The sequence below is a fragment of the Ochotona curzoniae genome, unplaced genomic scaffold (assembly GCF_017591425.1).
Source record: "Ochotona curzoniae isolate NIBS_2020 unplaced genomic scaffold, NIBS_Ocur_1.0 scaffold_4937, whole genome shotgun sequence".
Taxonomy (NCBI): domain Eukaryota; kingdom Metazoa; phylum Chordata; class Mammalia; order Lagomorpha; family Ochotonidae; genus Ochotona; species Ochotona curzoniae.
In genome coordinates this window covers 3,945,527-3,963,525 of record NW_024467126.1, presented here as the reverse complement: position 1 = coordinate 3,963,525, position 17,999 = coordinate 3,945,527, and the positions used below count along the sequence as shown (strand labels likewise).

The 17,999-nt window shown below is 62.0% G+C and overlaps 1 protein-coding gene and 1 long non-coding RNA gene across 3 annotated transcripts; one reads left to right on the top strand and one right to left on the bottom strand.

The window, feature by feature from the left end:
- The first annotated feature begins 1,560 nt into the window (after window positions 1-1,560).
- LTO1 (LTO1 maturation factor of ABCE1) lies at window positions 1,561-9,181 on the top strand. Of its 2 annotated transcripts, none has more exons than XM_040971023.1 (5): window positions 1,561-1,646; window positions 3,045-3,150; window positions 4,120-4,187; window positions 8,416-8,530; window positions 9,027-9,181. In XM_040971023.1, the coding sequence occupies exons 1-5, from the start codon at window positions 1,597-1,599 to the stop codon at window positions 9,093-9,095; spliced, it is 408 nt and encodes a 135-aa protein (XP_040826957.1). In that variant the 5' UTR covers window positions 1,561-1,596; the 3' UTR covers window positions 9,096-9,181. The 2 variants fall into 2 exon arrangements, with proteins under 2 accessions (XP_040826957.1, XP_040826956.1); XM_040971022.1 differs by having other exon boundaries at window positions 8,413-8,530.
- A 246-nt stretch (window positions 9,182-9,427) lies between these two features.
- LOC121150273 lies at window positions 9,428-14,682 on the bottom strand. The gene is made up of 3 exons (XR_005882946.1): window positions 14,671-14,682; window positions 10,553-10,558; window positions 9,428-9,510 (listed from the first exon to the last, which is right to left on the bottom strand). It is a non-coding gene; the product is annotated as an uncharacterized LOC121150273 (long non-coding RNA).
- Between the last annotated feature and the right edge of the window lie 3,317 nt (window positions 14,683-17,999).

Below are 17,999 nucleotides of genomic sequence, written 5' to 3'. Positions count from 1 at the left end.
GGTGAAAGAATCCAACCGCGCCTACATTCTCCATATGCTTTGCATCCAGATCAACTCACAGCTTGCTGGCTTTTCTGGGAACTTCTTCAAGGCGCTGTTTGTGGTTAGCCGGAGGGAAATGTGTGTGAGGGGAGAGATGGGGCTCCAGGAATGTTCCCCATAAAAGGACAGCCGGTGTGAGGCAGCGGAGGCCTGGCTGGGGGTGGCCTGTCCGCAGCACAAGGGTGCCGCCCGGTGGCGGGTGGCTGGAAAGGGTCCTTCCTAAGGTTGTGGGCGCTGAGCTGGCAGATGCCCAGGGGGTCCTTCACTCGCACTGGCTCTGGGTGGTGGCGGGGGTCTCTGTGTGTTTGCGAGCAGCAGCCTGGAAGGGGTGGGGGAGGCAGATCGGGACAGTGCCCCCTGCAGCCTGCAGCCTGCAGCCGGCACGCGGCACGTGAGGGACACACACAAAGGCAGACCAGGGAACTTCAGGGCCGCACACTTCACCCCAAGTCCAGCGTCCCATGGGCAGCCACACACAGGACAAGGAGCCAGGCCAGAAGCACCAGGTCCTGTTTCTGTGGGTCACACAGCGCCTTCCCTCCGGTGCCCCCACCTCAGCCCGGGGACCCTAAGCCTGCAAGCTGGGCAGTGGCCGTGGTCTCCACTCGCTTCCCCGACCCCGTCAGAGGGCCCCGACCACAGCACAGAAGCCTGGGCCGAGGAGGCCCTGCCAGTCTGGTTTCTGCGCAGGTCTGCAACTGCCTGTCTTTCAAGTTTGTCTTCACTTTTTTCTTAAAAAAAAAATCATGGTTTTGAAGAAATTTTTTTTTCAGCATTTTCTGCAGAACATGGTTCTGCAGGTCCCTTTAACAATGCCAGGGCGTCTTGCTGGATTAGGGGACGAGCTGGCTTGTGACGTCACCACATCAACCTGTGACATCATCACACCAACCCATGATGTCATGGTGCCAGCCTGTGACATCATCACACCAGCTCATGATGTCACGGCGCCAGCCTACCACATCATCACACCAGCCTGTGACACCATCGTGCCAGCCCGTGATGTCATGGTGCCAGGAGCTAGCTCCTACACCTCTCTTTCCTCTTTGGGGTGCAGACGCTCTCGGCCCACGGGAGGGATCCCCAGCACTGACCCGGGCAGGGCTGAGCACCTAACAGGGCGCCCCCCGTGTCCCAGGCCGCGAGGGTGACCAGGGAGCTCACACAAGGCTGGCCCAGGTCTCAGTCTGCAGGGGCCCCCCTTGGTGCCCAGGGCTGCCTGCTGGCTGAAAAGAGGGCCAGGCACCTGCAGCCAGGCGACCCTGCTCGGAGCCACCACCAGAGCTGCTTTCTAAGCGCGCCCTGCTTTCCAACCTCTTTCAGTGGATCCGGTTTCCTAGGCTTGAGCTCAAAAAAAAAACAAATCCCATTAGGAGCCAGCTCCACCCCCACGCCCACGTGGACGCGTCCGACAGGCCCGGACCGGCCCATTCGGAGCGAGCGGAGGGGGAGCCGGCTCCGCCCCCCGCGCCGCTGTGCGCCTGCGCGCCGCGGTCGGGGCGCTCGGGGCGTGCGGCCCTTCCCGGCCGCCGTCCTTCCGGTCCGGCCGTGGCCATGGCGGCCAGCGAGGACCTGCTGGACGCCGTCGTGATGGCGGATGACAGGTGCGTGGGGCGCTCGCCCCCGGCCGGCCCGCCTCCTCCCCGCCCCGAGCATCTGCTGGGCCCCGCGGGGACCGGGCTGGGCCAGCTGGGGCCCGCCGCCCCTTCTCTTGTTCCCCGTCGCCGACATTCGGGGGGCTGGCCTGGGGCGGGGCCGGCGTGAGCGCGAGATGGCCGACGGCCACCTGTCGCTGCTGCGGCGGGGCTGATCGGCTGGACGCCCGAGAAGGCGAGGTCACCCCCTGTCCCCCATGGCTACAACCTGGGGTCGCCCCCTGTCCCCCATGGCTACGACCCGGGTCACCCCCTGTCCCCCATAGCTACGACCCGGGTCGCCCCCTGTCCCCATGGCTACAACCTGGGGTTGCCCCCTGTCCGCCATGGGTACAACCTGGGGTCGCCCCCTGTCCGCCATGGCTACAGCCTGGGGTTGCCCCCTGTCCCCCATGGCTACAACCTGGGGTCACCCCCTGTCCCCCATGGCTACAACCTGGGGTCGCCCCCTGTTCCCCATGGCTACGACCCAGGTCACCCCCTGTCCCCCATAGCTACGACCCGGGTCGCCCCCTGTCCCCCATGGCTACGACCCGGGTCACCCCCTGTCCCCCATAGCTACGACCCGGGTCGCCCCCTGTCCCCATGGCTACAACCTGGGGTCGCCCCCTGTCCCCCATGGCTACAACCTGGGGTTGCCCCCTGTCCCCCATGGGTACAACCTGGGGTCGCCCCCTGTCCCCATGGCTACAACCCGGGTCACCCCCACCCCGTGTTCCCCAGAACAACACCCCAGATCACCCCTCTTTTCCAACCCAGAGCCTCCCTTCGGGGAAAGCGTCCTCTCCGCCCGAGCCGAGCCTTGGTGACCCCCAGTCCCACTCTTGTGTTTAATGCAGATGGCACATTTCTTTCCACCCTCCTACAGGATTGGGGTGTCCCCTCCCAGGGGCTGCCCACCAGAGGGTTTTCCGTCTGATCTCCCACACGGGTGCAGGTCCCAAGGCTTTGGGCTGTCCTCTGCCGCTTTCCCAGGCCACAAGCAGGGAGCTGGGTGGGAAGTGGATCAGCCGGGGCTTGAACCAGCACCCGTGTGGGATCCCTGCGTGCAGGTGGAGCCACAGCCGCAGTGTGTGTCTTGTAAATGTTGCTGGTTTGTCTCCAGTGTCCCACCTGGTCTGGAACTCAGGGAGCCCACTCCCGCTTACTGGCCCACAGGGTCTCCTGCAGATTAGGGGCCTGAAGACCCAGGAAGTGGTAGAACCTTAGTCTTGTGACACTGTTGTTTTATGGCCTTCCCCTGACGTACCTAGGAGAGAAGGATTGCCCCCTTCCCTGCCCCACCCAGAGACGCAGGCTGTCCCCTGTGTGGCCTAATGACCCTCCTCCCCTGCTTCTCCATCCCAGGTTCCACGGGGAGGGGTATCGGGAAGGCTACCAAGAGGGGAGCATCCTGGGAGTGGCGGAAGGCAGGTGGCATGGCGCTGTGCAGGGAGCCAGGATCGGGGCCGAGGTGAGTGGGCCTTCCCCGGGGCCTCTGTGGGTGCACGCGGGGCAGCCAGGCTGCTGTGGGAACATGGGAAATATTCTGTTGGAATGCTTGTTTATTGGAAAGGCAAGGACGCAGAGAGAGGGGTCGCCCATCTACCCACTGGTGGCCGTAACAGCCAGGACTGGGCCAGGAGCTTCTGTGGGGTTTCCCACGTGGGCACAGGGCCAAGCCCCTGGGACATACTCTGCTGCTTTGGGACACTGTAAGGGGCTGGATGAAAGGCAGGGCAGGCGGGACGCGAGCTGGTGTCCTGAGTGGCAGCTCACAGCGTCTGCCGCGGTCGTGTTCTCAGCCGCAGACAGGCACCTGTGTGTGCTTGGTCTGTGCGAAGGACCGCCACTCAGCAGGCCGTGGGTCTCGATCCCCGGAGGCGGTCCTGCCTGGGACAGTTCTTGAAGAACTTGGGGCTTTGGGAGGCCCGCGTGGCCCTGAGGTGGCCACCAGGACATCAGTGCGTGCTGCTGTGGCCTGCAGAGGCAGGCTGTGGCCGTGCCACCCTCCCTGCTGTGGGCCGCAGCTGGGCCTCTCCCTCTTGGTGTGTGCCTTATCTTTGTTTTTAAAGATTCATTTTATTTTTTATTGGAAAGTCAGATTTCTAGAGAAGAGAAGGAGAAATCTTCCGTCCCCTAGTTCACTCCCTCAGGTAGCTGCAGCTGCCGGAGCTGAACCGATCGAAACCCAGGAGCCAGGAGCTCTTCCAGGTCTCCCACATGGGTGCAGGGTCCCAAGGCTTTAGGCCGTTCTCCACTGCTTTCCCAGGCCACAGCAGGGAGCTGGATGGGAGTGGAACAGCTGGGCATGGACTGGGATCCTGTCACATGCAAGGCGAGGACTTTTGGGCTACTGCGTTGGGCCGTGTGTTTTCAGGGAGCGGCTGGGGGCTGACTGGGGCCTGGCCGTCCCCTCGCCAGCATTGTCTGTCGTCCACAGGTCGCCTACTACCAGGGCTTTGCTTTTACGTGGAAGAACCTCCTGCTTGGCCGCACCCCAGACGACAGGTAACAGCACTGCTCGCCTCCACGAGGACGGGTGCTGCAGGCGGGCCGCTGGCCATGACCTTGAAGAATATCCATGTCGGACGGGACTGTGCTGGGAGTTGTTTTTTTGTTTTGTTTTTTAAGATTTATTTATTTTTATTAGAAAGGCAGATTTACAGAGAGCGAGAGACAGAAAGATCCTCCATCTGCTGGTTCACTCCCCAAGCAGCCACACAGCTAGACCTGAGCTGATCTGAAGCCAGGAGCCAGGAGCTTCCTCCAAGTTTCCCCTGCAGGTGCAGGGTCCCAAGGCTTTGGGCCGTCCTCATCTGCTTTCCCAGGCCACAGGCAGGGAGCTGGTGGGAAGTGGAGTGTACGGGATCCATAGGCAGAGGATTAGCCAGCTGGGCTGCCGTGCCGTCCGTTAGGAGTTTGGAAGGAGCCAACTCACCGGTGGTCATGGGGTCTGCCTAGCCCTTGTGCACCCTGCTTGCTCCCTGGGGTCGCTGGTCCTCTAAGTGGCAGCTCCACACCCAGCTCCTGCCCGGGCCTCTGCCGGCACGTGACAGAGGAAGAGACAGAAATCTTCTACCTGCTGGTTCACTCCCCCGAGGGCTGCAATGGCCCGAGCTGGGCCAGACTGGAGCAGGAGCCAGGAGCTTCCTCTAGGTCTCCCACGTGGGTCCAGGAGCCCAGGGATTGGGGCCTTCCTTGCCTGCTTTCCCAGGACCATCAACAGGGAGCTGGGTGGGCAGGGAAGCAGTTGGGGTTAGGCAGGCAAGCTAATGTGCTGTGCCGCAGTGCTGGCCCCGAATCTGGGTTTTATTAATTAGAGAGGGAGGGAGTGAGCACCCGTGCACTGGCTCACCAGGGGCTGGATCGAGCCGGGAATGGGGTGCAGCTGGCCCTCGAGTAACAAGAGCCTGGTCCTGAGCCTGACAGGGTGGTGTGTGTTCCTGAGCTGGAGGTGAACCCTGATACCACAGGCCTCCTGTGGTCTGACCACCCTGACCCCAAGGCAGGGACGCAGGATGGGGCTGGCGCGCGCCTGGCCAGGCAGGGGCACCAGCATGGGAGGTGGCCTCGCTGGCCTGCCGACCTGGCCTCTGTGGGAACAGACCGCCCCCTTCCTATGCTAAGCAGGGGCGGTGGCCAGGTCAGAAGGGGACTTCCAAAGGGGTGCTAGGGCTGTTGCTGAGTGGGGGGGGGTACTGCCAGCTCTCAGCCCTCAACCCTGGCAGGGAGCCTGGGCCATTGGTGCATGGGTGGGGGGCCCACTTCTTGCAGCCCTGCAGACCAACTTGCTGCTGCAACCCCTCCCCCCCACCAAAGCCAGCAGTACCTGGGGTGTCTTCAGAACCCAGGGCCTCCTGACCGTCCATGTTTGTCTGAGTCGGTGTGGTTAGTGCAGAGACCAGCCTTGTGGCACAGTGCGTTAAGCTGCTCCTTGAGGTGCCGGCGTTCCAAAGCAGAGCGTGATCCAGTCCTGGCAGCCTTCTGGACCAGCTTCCTGTTCAGCAGGTGCAGGCGTAGGTGCTGGGCGCTGCTACCCAGCGGGAGCCTGGGTGACACCACAGACTCCTGGCTGCTGTCTGGGTTAGCCGGCTAGTCACAGCCCCTTGGGGAGTGAGCCAAGTGGGAGACTCTCTCCCTCTCCCCGTCTCTCCCCGTCTTTCTCTCTCCCCGTCTCCCTCTCTGCCCTTCAGGAGTGACACAGTCCTTTGTGGAAGGTTGTCTCCAGATGAGGGCGATGGGGGCAGCTGCTGCCATCTGGGTGGCGGGGCACGCGGGAGCCTCAGTTCCACACCAGGTTCACAGAGTGGGCTCCCAGAGGGAAGGTGCCGCCCGCTGCGGCTGGCAGATGTGGCAAGGTGCTGCAGCCCAGGATGGGCAGGGGTGGGCAGCAGGCTGTAGAGCCGTCGCCTTTGCTGCACTCCACCAGCAGCCTGGACCGTGGCCCTGGCCGTGTGTGTCCAGGGCAGCATCTGGCCGGGGTGAATCCCTGCAGACCTGAGCTCTGCTGCCTTGCGAAACTCACTTTGGGCCTGGCGCCGTGGCCTGGTAACTAAAGCCCTTGCCTTGAATGTGTCGGGATCCCATATAGACCCCGGTTCTAATCCCGGTGGCTCCACTTCCCATCCAGCTCCCTGCTTGCGGCCTGGGAAAGCAGTTGAGGACGGCCCAAAGCCTTGGAACCGTGCACCTGTGTGGGAGACCCGGAAGAGGGTCTGGGCTCCTGCCTTCGGATTGGCTCAGTACCGGCTGTTGTGGTCACTTTAACCACTAGGCTATTGCTCCGGGCCCTACTGTAGTTCTTTATTGTGTATTTATGGGAAGGCAGAATGGCAGAGAGCTTACATCTGCTGGTTCACTCCCCAGGTGGCCATAGTGATCAGGGCTGGGCCGACGGTCTCGTTTGGGTGTCAGGGACCCAGGCTTGGGCTCTGTCCTCCACTGCTTTCCCAGGCCATGAGCATGGAGCTGGGTCGGAAGTGGGTCACAAAGCGGTGTCTGAGGGGCACCGGGCCTCTGTGCCGCAGTGTGGACTTGAACATAGAAACCCCGTTAGGGCATGGTGGACATGGTGGCTGCTGCATCCCACGTAGGCACTAGTTCGAGTCCCGGCTGCTCCACTTCCCATCCAGCTGTGGGAAGGCAGCGGAGGGCGGCCCAATTCTTTGGGCCCCTGCACCCACGTGGGAGACTTGGATGAAGTTCCTGGCTTCGGTCTGACCCATTTGAAGAGTGAACCAGCAGGTGGAAACTAATTATGCCTTTCAAATAAGTATGTTTTCAAAAAGAAAGAAAACAAGTTAAAAAAAGAAAGAACCCAGTTAGTAACGTGTGCACATGAGGTCATGTTGCTGTGCTTGGTTCACCTTAGGGTTGGTTCTTTTGCATTTTAGTTTTTATTGGAAAGTCAGATTTACAGAAAGGAGAGACAGAGAGGAAGATCTTCCGTCCGATGATTCACTCCCCAAGTGACCACAATGGCCAGTGCTGTGCTGACCCAAAGCCAGGATCCAGGAACCTCCTCCAGGTCTCCCACGTGGGTGCAGGGTCCCAAGGCTTTGGGCCGTCCTCGACTGCTTTCCCAGGCCGCAAGCAGGGAGCTGGATGGGAAGTGGAGCAGCTGGCACATGAACCAGTGTGCATATGGGATCCCAGCACGTGGAAGGAGAGGACTTTAGCCACTAGGCTACCACGCCGGGCCTGGGCTTGGTTCTTTTTTTTTTTTTTTTAAGATTTATTTTTATTATTTTTTTATTGGAAAGGCGGATATACAGAGAGGAGAGACAGACAGAGAGGAAGATCTTCCATCCGATGATTCACTCCCCAAGTGAGCGCAACGGGCCGATACTATGCCGATCCGAAGCCAGGAGCCTCTTCTGGGTCTCCCACGCGGGTGCAGGTTCCCAAAGCCTTGGGCCGTCCTCGACTGCTTTCCCAGGCCACAGGCAGGGAGCTGGAAGGGAAGCGGGGCTGCCGGGATTAGAACCGGCGCCCACATGGGATCCCGGGCGTGCAAAGCGAGGACCTTTAACCACTTGCGCCACCGCGCCGGGCCCTGGGCTTGGTTCTTAACCAAGCTCCCGGCATCCTGCCCCCGGCTGCCGGCTGTGGGCTGGGAGGGCTGCCCTGCAGGTGCACCGCCCCACCGCGTGGGAGAGCTCTGATCTCCTGACCCACAGCGAGCGGGTGTGTGGAGCTGCAGGCTGCCCGTTCTGCTGAGGGAGACGTGGGGGTCCCAGAAAGTGTGGGCTGTGCTGGGTGCCCCGTCTTTAGAGCCTGGGCAGGCCTGCCCAGCACAGCCTCAGCCTCTTTGGGGGGTGCTGAGCCCGGAGCCTGGAGACAGACGGAGTTTGCTCTGGAAGTGGGGCTTCCCGCCTGCGCTTACACTCCCAGAGCCCTGGGCCCAGGGTCCGGATCCTGGACCATCCCCGCTGAGGGCTCAGGTGTGCTCTGCCTGCTGCTTCTGTCCCACACCGCTTCCATCGGCCACCGCGGGATGTGCAAGGCGGTTGGTCAACCTGGCAAGGGATGAAGTGGCCTTGGCAAGTTAGCCAGCCGCTGTCAGGGTGCAGGGTGTGGCGAAGCGTGTTGCCGGAGCGTGTGAACACGGTTTCATGTCACAGGGAATCGGCTGGCGGCCTGGGAGCAGACGGCCTTGGTGCCCCTGCTGGCCTCGTGTCCGCCTCCAGCCCGTCGAGGGGGAGAAGCTGAGCGCGGGGTCTCTGCTCCGCAGCAGGAAGGTCAAGGTGCTGGAGTCCCTGATCGGGCTGATCCGGAGCTTTCCCTACGACGACCCCACCTACGAGCGGCTGCATGAGGACCTGAACAGGATCCGGGGCAAATTCAGGCAGGTGTGTGCCCGCTGGTCAACAGGTGTGTGCCCGCTGGTCAGCAGGTGTGTGCCCGCTGGTCAACAGGTGTGTGCCCGCTGGTCAGCAGGTGTGTGCCCGCTGGTCAGCAGGTGTGTGCCCGCTGGTCAGGAGGTGTGTGCCTGCTGGTCAGCTGGCTGTGTGGCCGCTGGTTGGCTGGCTGTAGCAGGAGGGACCGGCAGCCCGTGGGGGAGCCTGGACGGTGGGGACAGCAGGTGTGTGCCCGCTGGTCAGCTGGCCATGGTAGCAGGGACTGGCAGCCCGTGGGGGAGCCTGGACGGTGGGGACAACAGGTGTGTGCCCGCTGGTCGGCTGGCTGTGGCAGGAGGGACTGGCAGCCTGTGGGGGACCCTGGACGGTGGGGACAGCACGTTTCAGGCCTCACACCTGGCTGGACGAGGTGGCCAGAACAAGGCCTGATGGACCGTGGGAGGAATCGCGTGGGAGTGAAAGCCTCTCCCTTTTGTCTCGCCTCCAGCTCTGCTCACTGCTCAACGTGCAGCCGGACTTTAAAATGCCCACGGAAGGTTCTGGACTTTCCTTTTGAGGATGACAGAAGAACAAAGGCAGGACACGAGGAAGCAGATGTCCATATGTTAAGTGCTTAAAAACGTGATTAAAGGCGAAACAATACGGGGGCATTCATTGTCCTGTAGGGGCGGGTTCCAGCTTGGCCCATGAAAGGGCCCTCTTCTCCCGAGACTGGCTGTCCCCCGGGCCTCCTTACACAGGCCAGCCCTTTGTTGCCCCCGTCTGCCACGTCCGAGGCACCCCCTGCACACTGCGTGCTGCCCGCCTGTCTGCCCACCGCCCGCTCGACTGGGCACGGTGGGCTGCTCTGGCGGGAGCTGTCCTGGGCCTGGGCTCTGGGTCCTGAGGAGCTAGTGGCGTTGTCCTCCGTGGGCTGCGCGGTGGCGCCTGTAGCCGAGGGAAGAGGCCGGCCTGTGCCCCAGCGAGCCAGCCTGGCTGCGTGGTGCATGGAGCTTGGCTGCTGGGGTGAGGTCAGGCCCTGCGCTCTGCGGCGCTCGGCCCCCAGGGGGCGCTCCGGCCTCTGTTGCTATACACGGAGCAGCCACAGGGAGGGCAAGTGCTGGGGTCCCTGCACCCCCAGTGAGGGCCGAGGCAAGTCCGAAGTGCCTATAGGGCAGGGAAGGTACCCACTTGGCGGCCCGGAGAGCAGGCGGCCGGCCCTGCATCTTCCCGGGGCCACTGTGACTCGGTCCCCCGTCCCGCTGCCCCAGCCCTGAGGACGCCAGGGGTGCTGGGCCACCCCACCGCTCGTGTTGTCTCGGTCACCTGCTTGGATAATGTGTTAGTTTGGAAAATGGAGAAAAACCAGCATATTTTAAAGCAAAAACCGTCTGGGATCTTTTTTTAAAAGATGTGTTTACTTGAAACAGTGATGGAATAGCGATCCGTCTCCCATCTGTTGGTTCCTTCCCTCCCCAGTGACCGACAGCTGGGCTGCTCCGGGCTGCTGCCAGGGGCTGAAGCTCCATGCTGGTCTCCCACGCGAGGAAGGGGCCCCAGCACCTGGGCCAGCCTCCACTGCCTTCCCAGGCACGTTAGCAGGGAGCTGGATGGGAAGTGGAGCAGCCGAGACCCAAACCACCATTCACAGCTTACTGTGCTGTGCCACAGCTCCGGCTCGTCTGGGAGCACACCCCACTTGCTGCGTTGTTACCCCAGGCTGCTGGGGCTGGTTCTGAATGCTGGACTCCCCGTCATGTCCCTGTCCACGGTCAGGCTGATGGGCTTCCTGTGCTGGGTGGGTCCCTCTGTGTCGGGTGGTGAGCCTTGTTCTCTCTCAGCCTCTCCTACCCTGGGGTACCAAGGCGGCCTCCTGGCTTACGGCACCTGTGGGTGCTGCCCACACAGACACGGCCCCTGGGCCCCTGGTATCTGGGTGAAGCCGTACCTGCACCTGCGTGTGGCAGAGCGGGCCCGAGGGCTCCCACATCCCTGCTGTGCTGTGTGCGTGCGAGCTGGCCTGGTCCTGATGACCGAGGCCTGGGCCTCTCAAGCCCTCTCTGGCTTACAGAGGGCCGTGCTGCGCGTGGGGTTTCATCTCTGCTTGTGAGGTCCCCGTGAGCTCCCCCTATACCCCGAGGCATGAGCACGGGATTGGGGTGTCCTGTAGCAGCTGGCCTGGCGAAGCTGCCACCTGGGACACACAGAGCTGTCCCATGCCTCAGGGCGGGCGGCGCCTCCCCACGGTGGGTGGAGGAAGGAGGGTGGGAGAGGCCCCCGATTGTGAGGTGGGGCCGTCTCTCTCACCACCGAGGGTGACGTGGGTCCAGCAGAGGGACATGCCAGCAGCGGTCACAGTGAATGGCCAGGCTCAGGCTGCAGTCCTGCTGTCCCCACACCCCGGGCGTCTCTGACAGGACCCGGCTGTAGGCAGCTGTATACACTGCATCCCAGGCACGTGTCACGCTTCCGAGAGAAAAGCAGCTGGCAGCTGGAGGGCATCCTGGACCTGGTTAATACCAGATGTGTGTTAACTATACCAGCCTGCCAGTAGAATTGGCCCGCGCCCAAGTGTGGATGGGACCCAGGCAGGCAGGCAGGGCCCTAGGGTGCCACGACACACCACTGGAGGAGCAGACCTGGGGGTCTGCATGCTCACTGGCGGCGGGGGCTGCGGGTTGCTTGGAGAAGCAGATCTGGGCATGTGTGAGGGGGAGGACGTGACTCGTGGGAGACCTCCACCACCAAGACACTGCACTTGCAGGTGAGGAGGGTCAGACCAATGCACTCACCCATGGGGGGACCTGAGCTGACTTGTTGGTATTTGCCACCATTAACTGATACAAAAGCCATGGCTGGGGGGCCTGCCTGGTGGGGCTCGACCACCGTACCCGCAGCGTCGGCAGGGGGTGGACCGTGGCAGGCTGGAACATGACACCAGCATGTGAGAGCTGGGTCTGGGAGCAGATTCTGTGGGGGACTGTGGGCTCACCCCTGTGGGACTGCCATACCAGCTGGTTCGCTTGAGAGCTGGGTGGTGAAGGGCTGAGCTGGGCATGGGCATGGAACTCATCAACACTCATGGTGCTAGGGTCGAGAACAGGCCAGGCTGGTCCAGGCTGCAGCACCCACAGGCACACCCAAGAACTGGGTGTGGGGTGGGCCAAGCCGCAAACTCCACCAGCACACACACAGGCAGAGGTTGGACGGACCGTGCCAGGTAAGGGCCTAACACCTGCTGGTGTGCGTGAGATCTTGGTCTGGGAATAGGCTGGTAGGCGAACTTGTGGAATGCCCCTGGTGGGCCATCGTTCCTGCTGGTAAGCATCTGAGTCAGCTGGGTGTGGATCAGGCAGGGCTGGGCCAGACCATAGCACACTGGCACACACAGGAGCCAGGATGGGGTGTGGGCCATGCCAGGCTACGCTAAGCTGTCACACCAACTGGTCTGCATAAAAGCCAGGGATGGGAGCAGGCTGGGCAGGCTAGGCTGCAGCACCCACCAGCGAGAGTTGGGACGGGGTGGGCCAGGGCAGGCCAGAATGCGGCATCCGATGGCAAAGGCCGAGGCAGGCTGGATTTGAGCAACTGCCAGCATATGAAAGATGCTTTGTTGGGAGTGGGTCTGACAGGGGAGCTAAGGAAACCCCCCCAGCTGGTCAGCACAAGAGCTGAAATGGGGGCGCAAACTGGGCTGGACATGGCTGTAGCATCCCTCGGCATGGGTGTGGGCTGTCCGGGGTGTGCTAGACTGAGCTAGGCTCCAGCACCCACTGGTGCTCACAGGAGTCAGGACAGGCATAGGACAGGCTGGACTAGGTCTCAGCACCCACTGAATCATGTGAGAGCTGGGTCTGGGGGTAGACCGGGCAGAGCTGGGCTGTAGCCCCCAACGGTAAGAACTGGGATCAGTGTGGGCTGGTCAGGCAAGGCCACTGTACCTGCCAGGACAGGAGGTGGGGCCAGTCAGGTTGGGCCAAGAACCTACCAGTATGCGTGAGGTCTGTGACAGAGGTGACCTGACAGAGGAGCTTGGCGAACTCCTCTGCCAGGATGCAGTCCCTGCGGGTGAGCACAAGAACCAAGGCTGGGAGCAGCCCAGACCAGGCCAGGTTACAGTACCCTCTGCGTGTATGTGGATCAGGACTGGGGGCTGGCCGCGCCAGGCTGCGGTGAGACAAAAGACATGCTGGACTGTACCGCAGCGTCCACCAGCACATGTAAGGCAGGGTGGGGAAGGGGGCCAGCCTGTTAGGTGGGCTGCGAGGACTCCCCATTGAGTATTGCTCCTCCTGGTGAGTGTGAGAGCTGTGTCTGGGAGCAGACCAGGCTGGACGTGGCTACAAAACCTGCTGGCCTGCATGTGAGCTGGGTTAGAGGGAGAGCCACGCTGGACTAAGCAACCATACCCACTGATGCACGCATGAGCCAGAGCAAGTGCAGGCTGGTCGGCCTTTGCTGCAGCATGGGCTGGCAAGCACTGGGACTGGGAGGCAAGTCCTGTCAGGCTAGACCACAGAACCACCTGGAAAGTGCAAGATCCAGGGCTGAGAGTAGTGGGGTCCAGTAGAGAGACTGTGGGCGCCCCTCTGCAGCTCTCACTGGTGAGCATGGGAGCCAGTGCTGGGGGCAGGCCTGGCTGGACAGGCAGTGGCACCTGCCGACATGAGCCTGGGCAGGCTGGTGAGGTTGGTCAGGCTGAGCTGGGCTCCAGCACCCATTGATGTGTATGGGAGTCAATTGGGATGGGGGGGGGGGTGGACAGGAACCAGGACTGGAAGCAGGACTAGGGTGCAGTTCCCGCTGGTGTGTGCGCGGGGCAAGAGTGTGGTGGGCAGGACTGGGCTGGGCTGCAGCATCCCTTGGTTAATGTATGAGATGGGGCTGGGGTCAGAACTGACTGGGCGACTACAACCACCAGTGTGTGCAGGCTGATGTGGGTGACTGTTGGCAACGCCCGCGTCGCCACGTACCCCGAGCTCCAAGTCGAGCGGAGGGACTAGGGTTATGAGACAGACAAGACAGACAACACACAGACACAGTGGGTCATTCGTGCGGGGAGAATGCCGAATGCCGTTTATTTGAAGTTAAGCTGCATCTTTTATAGTCTGCTTGGACCCTCCCAGGATCCTCCCAATGGTTAAGCCACACCTAAGCTCCCCCAAGGACATGCAACAAGGGGAAGCAAGAAGGAGGGAGATTGCTAAGCCACACCTAAGCTCCCCCAAGGACATGCAACAAGGGGAAGCAGGAAGGAAGGAGATTGCAGTCAAGCCATCAGGCCATGATTGCCCATTCTGTTACACCTTGATAAAGAAGTTAAGCTGTGGAGTTAACCCTTGGGAGACCGGGGCCTACAGGTGACAGACTGAGCCAGACCCCACATTGGCTGGCACACACAGGAATCAGGTCTGGGGTCACCTCTGGTGAGGTTTCTTTGGAGACCCCAACTGGTCCACTAGACTCAGATTTCCAACATCAGGGAAAATCTGACCGTGGAGTGCCTGTGGCAGAACTGGGTCTCCACGTTTGTTGAAGCTTGTGCAGTGGGCGGAATGCCCAGATGCTCAAGGGGGACATGCCAACCAGCTCATTGAGGCCTAAAGAGGATGTCTAGCGCCATGAAGGGCAGAACAAACTGGACAGCTCTGCTGGCCGAGCTTAGACAGTGAGTATCTGGGTGAGCGGAGACTCTCAGGTGGTCCATGTCAGCTGACGGACCTTGGAAGGGTTTCCTCATCCTTGGTTCAGTGAGATCGACAGCATGTCAGAACTATTGAAACCACTTGGGCAGAACCCTCAGAGCATGCTCCACATGGGGGACCCTGGGATGACATCAGGTGGCTGTCCCCCATCCCAGGTGCTGGTGTGGTTGGGCTGCTGCAAGCGGCCCTCTCCCATTCTCTTCCCACTTTCTCAAGATACAGGAAGAAAAAAGGAGATTAGAAACAATTTTCTCATCCATTCTCCCCATTCCTCGACCCTCCCCACGCTGATCGGTGTCCACACGGGCATACATCCTTATTAACTATGTGAACATCATCAAGAATATTATAAATTCATTATTAGAAAAACAAACTGTCCCTGGGGAATCAAGCCATGAGAAGCGGGCACGAGGGCTTGCGAGCTGTCCTAACCCCCCTGGCCCTGACCTCACTGCATGGCTGTCGTTGGCCGTCACTGACAAGCAAGCTTGCCTCCCGAGGTGGCCTGAGTCCCTGATAAACCTGTGCTTGCCTGGGGCTCTGGGATGCCCCTGCCTGTAGGTGAGGGCCCAGGCCCAGAAGCACCGACATGATGACAGGGGTGGCTGGGTGATCAAGGGCCTGGCTGACCTATCCCAGCAGCCAGTCATGAAGACCGTGGCCACGTAGTTCCTGCCCAGCTCGGCCTCACTGCACTTCCAGGCCGCGCCATGCACGGTAGTGCCTTATAACGCCTCGCCACCCGGTCCCGAGTGGGCGTGCACCTGCAGTCCCAGGCAGGCTCCTGGTAGGTTTGGCCATGAACGTGACTATGGGGGATTGGGAATGTATCAGTGCGCAGTGTGACAGAGGAGGAGCTGGGGCCGGGAGGGGCCGGGAGCGGTGTGGGAGCGTGGTGCAGTGAGGTCTGCCCGTACCTTGCGAGCAGGACTCGGCACACTCTCATCTCACAGGGCAGTGCAGGATGGTACCTCCCTTGCTTCCAGGTGCTTGGTCTATGATGGTTTGGCAGAGAACCCCTTGGGAACTGGGAGACGGGCCCTAGCCATCCCTCTGGGCTGCCTTCCCAGATGCCCACGTGGTAGACATGGGCCGCCACCGAGCAGCGGGTGCTAGGAATACTAGGAATTGGCCTAGCCCTGCTCCCACTGTCCTCCCTGCCTTCCAGGGTGGGCTCAGCTCACCCCCTCCCCTGGGCTCCGCCCCCACCAGTGCTGCTGGCCACGTGTGTGGGAACTTTATGGCATGCATTGGTGCTCCATGACCTGGGGTTCTGGGGTGGCTCCGCGTGCCCTCCGTGACGTGGGGATGCCCAGTGTCCAGAGGCCTGGGGTGGCTCCGCGTCCCCTCCGTGACGTGGGGTGGTCAGTGTCCAGGGGCCTGGCAGGCAGCATGTAACCCCCTGAAGACACAGCATTGTTCTCCCAGCTTTAGAGCTGTCCTGCGCCAGGCAGCGCAGCCTGGAGGCCAGGCAATGCCCAGGAACCCCAGGAAGTAGCTGGGGACGGCCTGCGGGCCACCAGGGCCACCACCCAGGGCTCCTGACTTGCCATCCAGCCGACCTGCAGGCCGATGGTGGGAGGAGGGTGTGTCCTGGGCATCAGCCTTCATAACACCAAGGAGACCGCATGAGAGCTGGCACTGCGGCACAGCGGGCTAAGCCGCTTTCTGCAGCGCCAGCATTCCACATGAGTGCCAGGTCACGTCCTGGCTGCTCCTCTTCTTTGCCAGCTCTCTGCTCATGTGCATGGGAAAAGCAGCCAAGGATGGCCCAAGGCCTCGGGCCGCTGCTAGCCACATCGGAGACCCAGGCAGAAGCTCCTGGCTCCAGTCTGGCCCAGCTCCGGGAATTACGACCACATGGAGTGAAACCAGTGGATGGAAGGTTCCCTCTGTCTCTGCAACGGTGACTTTCACATTTTTTTTAGAGAAAAAGCTGTGTGGATTTAACAAAGCAAAACGAGCATTGCCCCAGTGCAGTGGGGCGGTGGGTTAGGCGGCTGCACGGTCCAGCTTCCCGTCTGGTTTGCTGTGTCGTGCACAATGGGGGACAGCAGCTGACAGCAAGGCTGTGCAGGCGAGGGCAGGGAGGCCTGGAGGACAGGGCCTGGCGCCATGGCCCACTAGCTCCCCACTACCTGCCCTGGTGGACTTGAAGCCCAGCACTCCTTGCCCACCTGCTGGGAGGGCCCTGCTGACCAGGGGCCAAAGGAAAAGCCGGTGGTGGGTGGGGAGGAGGGGTGGTGTCTGCGGGTGTGGGGGAGGGGTGCTGCCCCCTCCCCCTCCGCCAGCGGGCCAGGGGGCTGTGGGAACGGATTAGAGGTCCTGGGCTGGCTCCCTCCTCCCCCTCCGCATCCACTCGGGATCAAAGGCATTCCTGGGATAACTGAGCCCGGCAAGGGGGCAGGGCCGGCTAGGCACGCACACTCAACGCTGGTCTCGCCTCACCGTGTGCAGACCCCAATGGCCAGCTGACCCCAGCAAGCATCCAGGCCAGGTCCTCACCCCCCACCCCGCCGACTCTGGTGGCCAGATTGGGACCCTGCAGCCAGGGCGCCTTGAAGGAGGCAGGGCGGCTCTGAGTCTCCGCCCGGGGCCTCTCCCATTCCAAGGGACACTGCCCTTCGCTTTGCCCCCATGCCCTCCCCACCCCCCCACCCTATGTGCCCAGGTCAAGCAAGTGCAGCTGGCTGGGGGAAGTGGCACACAGCCCCTTCTGCTGGGCCCCTGCCTGTCAGCACCCACCACCTGCCAACATGGACAGGAGGGGTGGCAGAGAACAATCCACGGGCTTCCCAGAGGAGACACAGCACAGGCAAGAAGCACTGGGGTGCCGTGGGTCGGCCACGTGGGGTTGGTGGGGACCCGGACAGCACCCAGAAGAGACAGAGGGTAGGAGTGGATGGGGCCGTGTGGGGAGCCGCTCTGTGTCTGAAGTCCCCCAGGGGCCACCGGGTCCCCTTTCATTGCTACCCTGTGGAGGGACCAAGCCACATGTCCCAGTGTCCCAGCAGGCACCTGAAATGGCTGAGCTGCGGCTCCAAGGGTGGCGGGTGACATCTTGTGTCCCAATGCCCAGCCATGGGCAGAGCCCCATAAGAGCTGGTCCCGGTTACCCAGGGGGACTTGGTATCCCCCAACCTGGGGCCGTGAAGGGCCTTCTCTCTCACTTCTGCCGTCCACTCCCTTCTGCATGTCCACGCGTGTCCTACCCTGCTGAGCAGCTACACGTACGACCTGCCCAGGCCCCACTGACGCTGGAACACGCTGCACACTGTGCAGGTTCTGACCGCCAGGACCTGCGCACGGCTCTCCCACACCCTGGCCTCTGACCCCACAGCTGGGACTCCAGTGTCCCACATGGTACCGTTGGCTCACTGCCCCTCAAGTGACCAGAGGACACCCCATTGTGCTTTCCAAGGTGGAAACGGCCCTAGAACCCCACCCCAACCTCAGAGAAAAGACCCCTGACCATGGAGGCCAGGCGCCCCAGAGTGACCGTCCTGCAAGGTAAGGGCCCCGTGCAGCTGCGGGGACAGCTGACCCTCCCCTGGTGGTGGCCCGTCATGCCCTCCCACCCAGGGCAAATAGCGGCTCACGCCAGCAGAGGGGGAATGAATGCCCGACCATGTTGGTTTTTGAGCTGGACAAACAAGCAGAGGGCAGAAGTGGCTGGAGACAGTCCTGCCCAGCAGAATGGGCACCAACGCCAGCCCGTGTGGCACCCAAAGGCCAGTGACCCGTACACCCGCCCTTCCCCGTGGCAGGAAGCAGGA

Bases quoted from the DNA above. Each gene is read 5' to 3' on its own strand.
- LTO1 (XM_040971022.1), top strand. From the start codon at position 1,597: ATGGCGGCCAGCGAGGACCTGCTGGACGCCGTCGTGATGGCGGATGAC. The intron at 1,647-3,044 runs GTGCGTGGGGCG...TCTCCATCCCAG, and splicing joins GTCGTGATGGCGGATGACAG to GTTCCACGGGGAGGGGTATC. The intron at 3,151-4,119 runs GTGAGTGGGCCT...TGTCGTCCACAG, and splicing joins GAGCCAGGATCGGGGCCGAG to GTCGCCTACTACCAGGGCTT.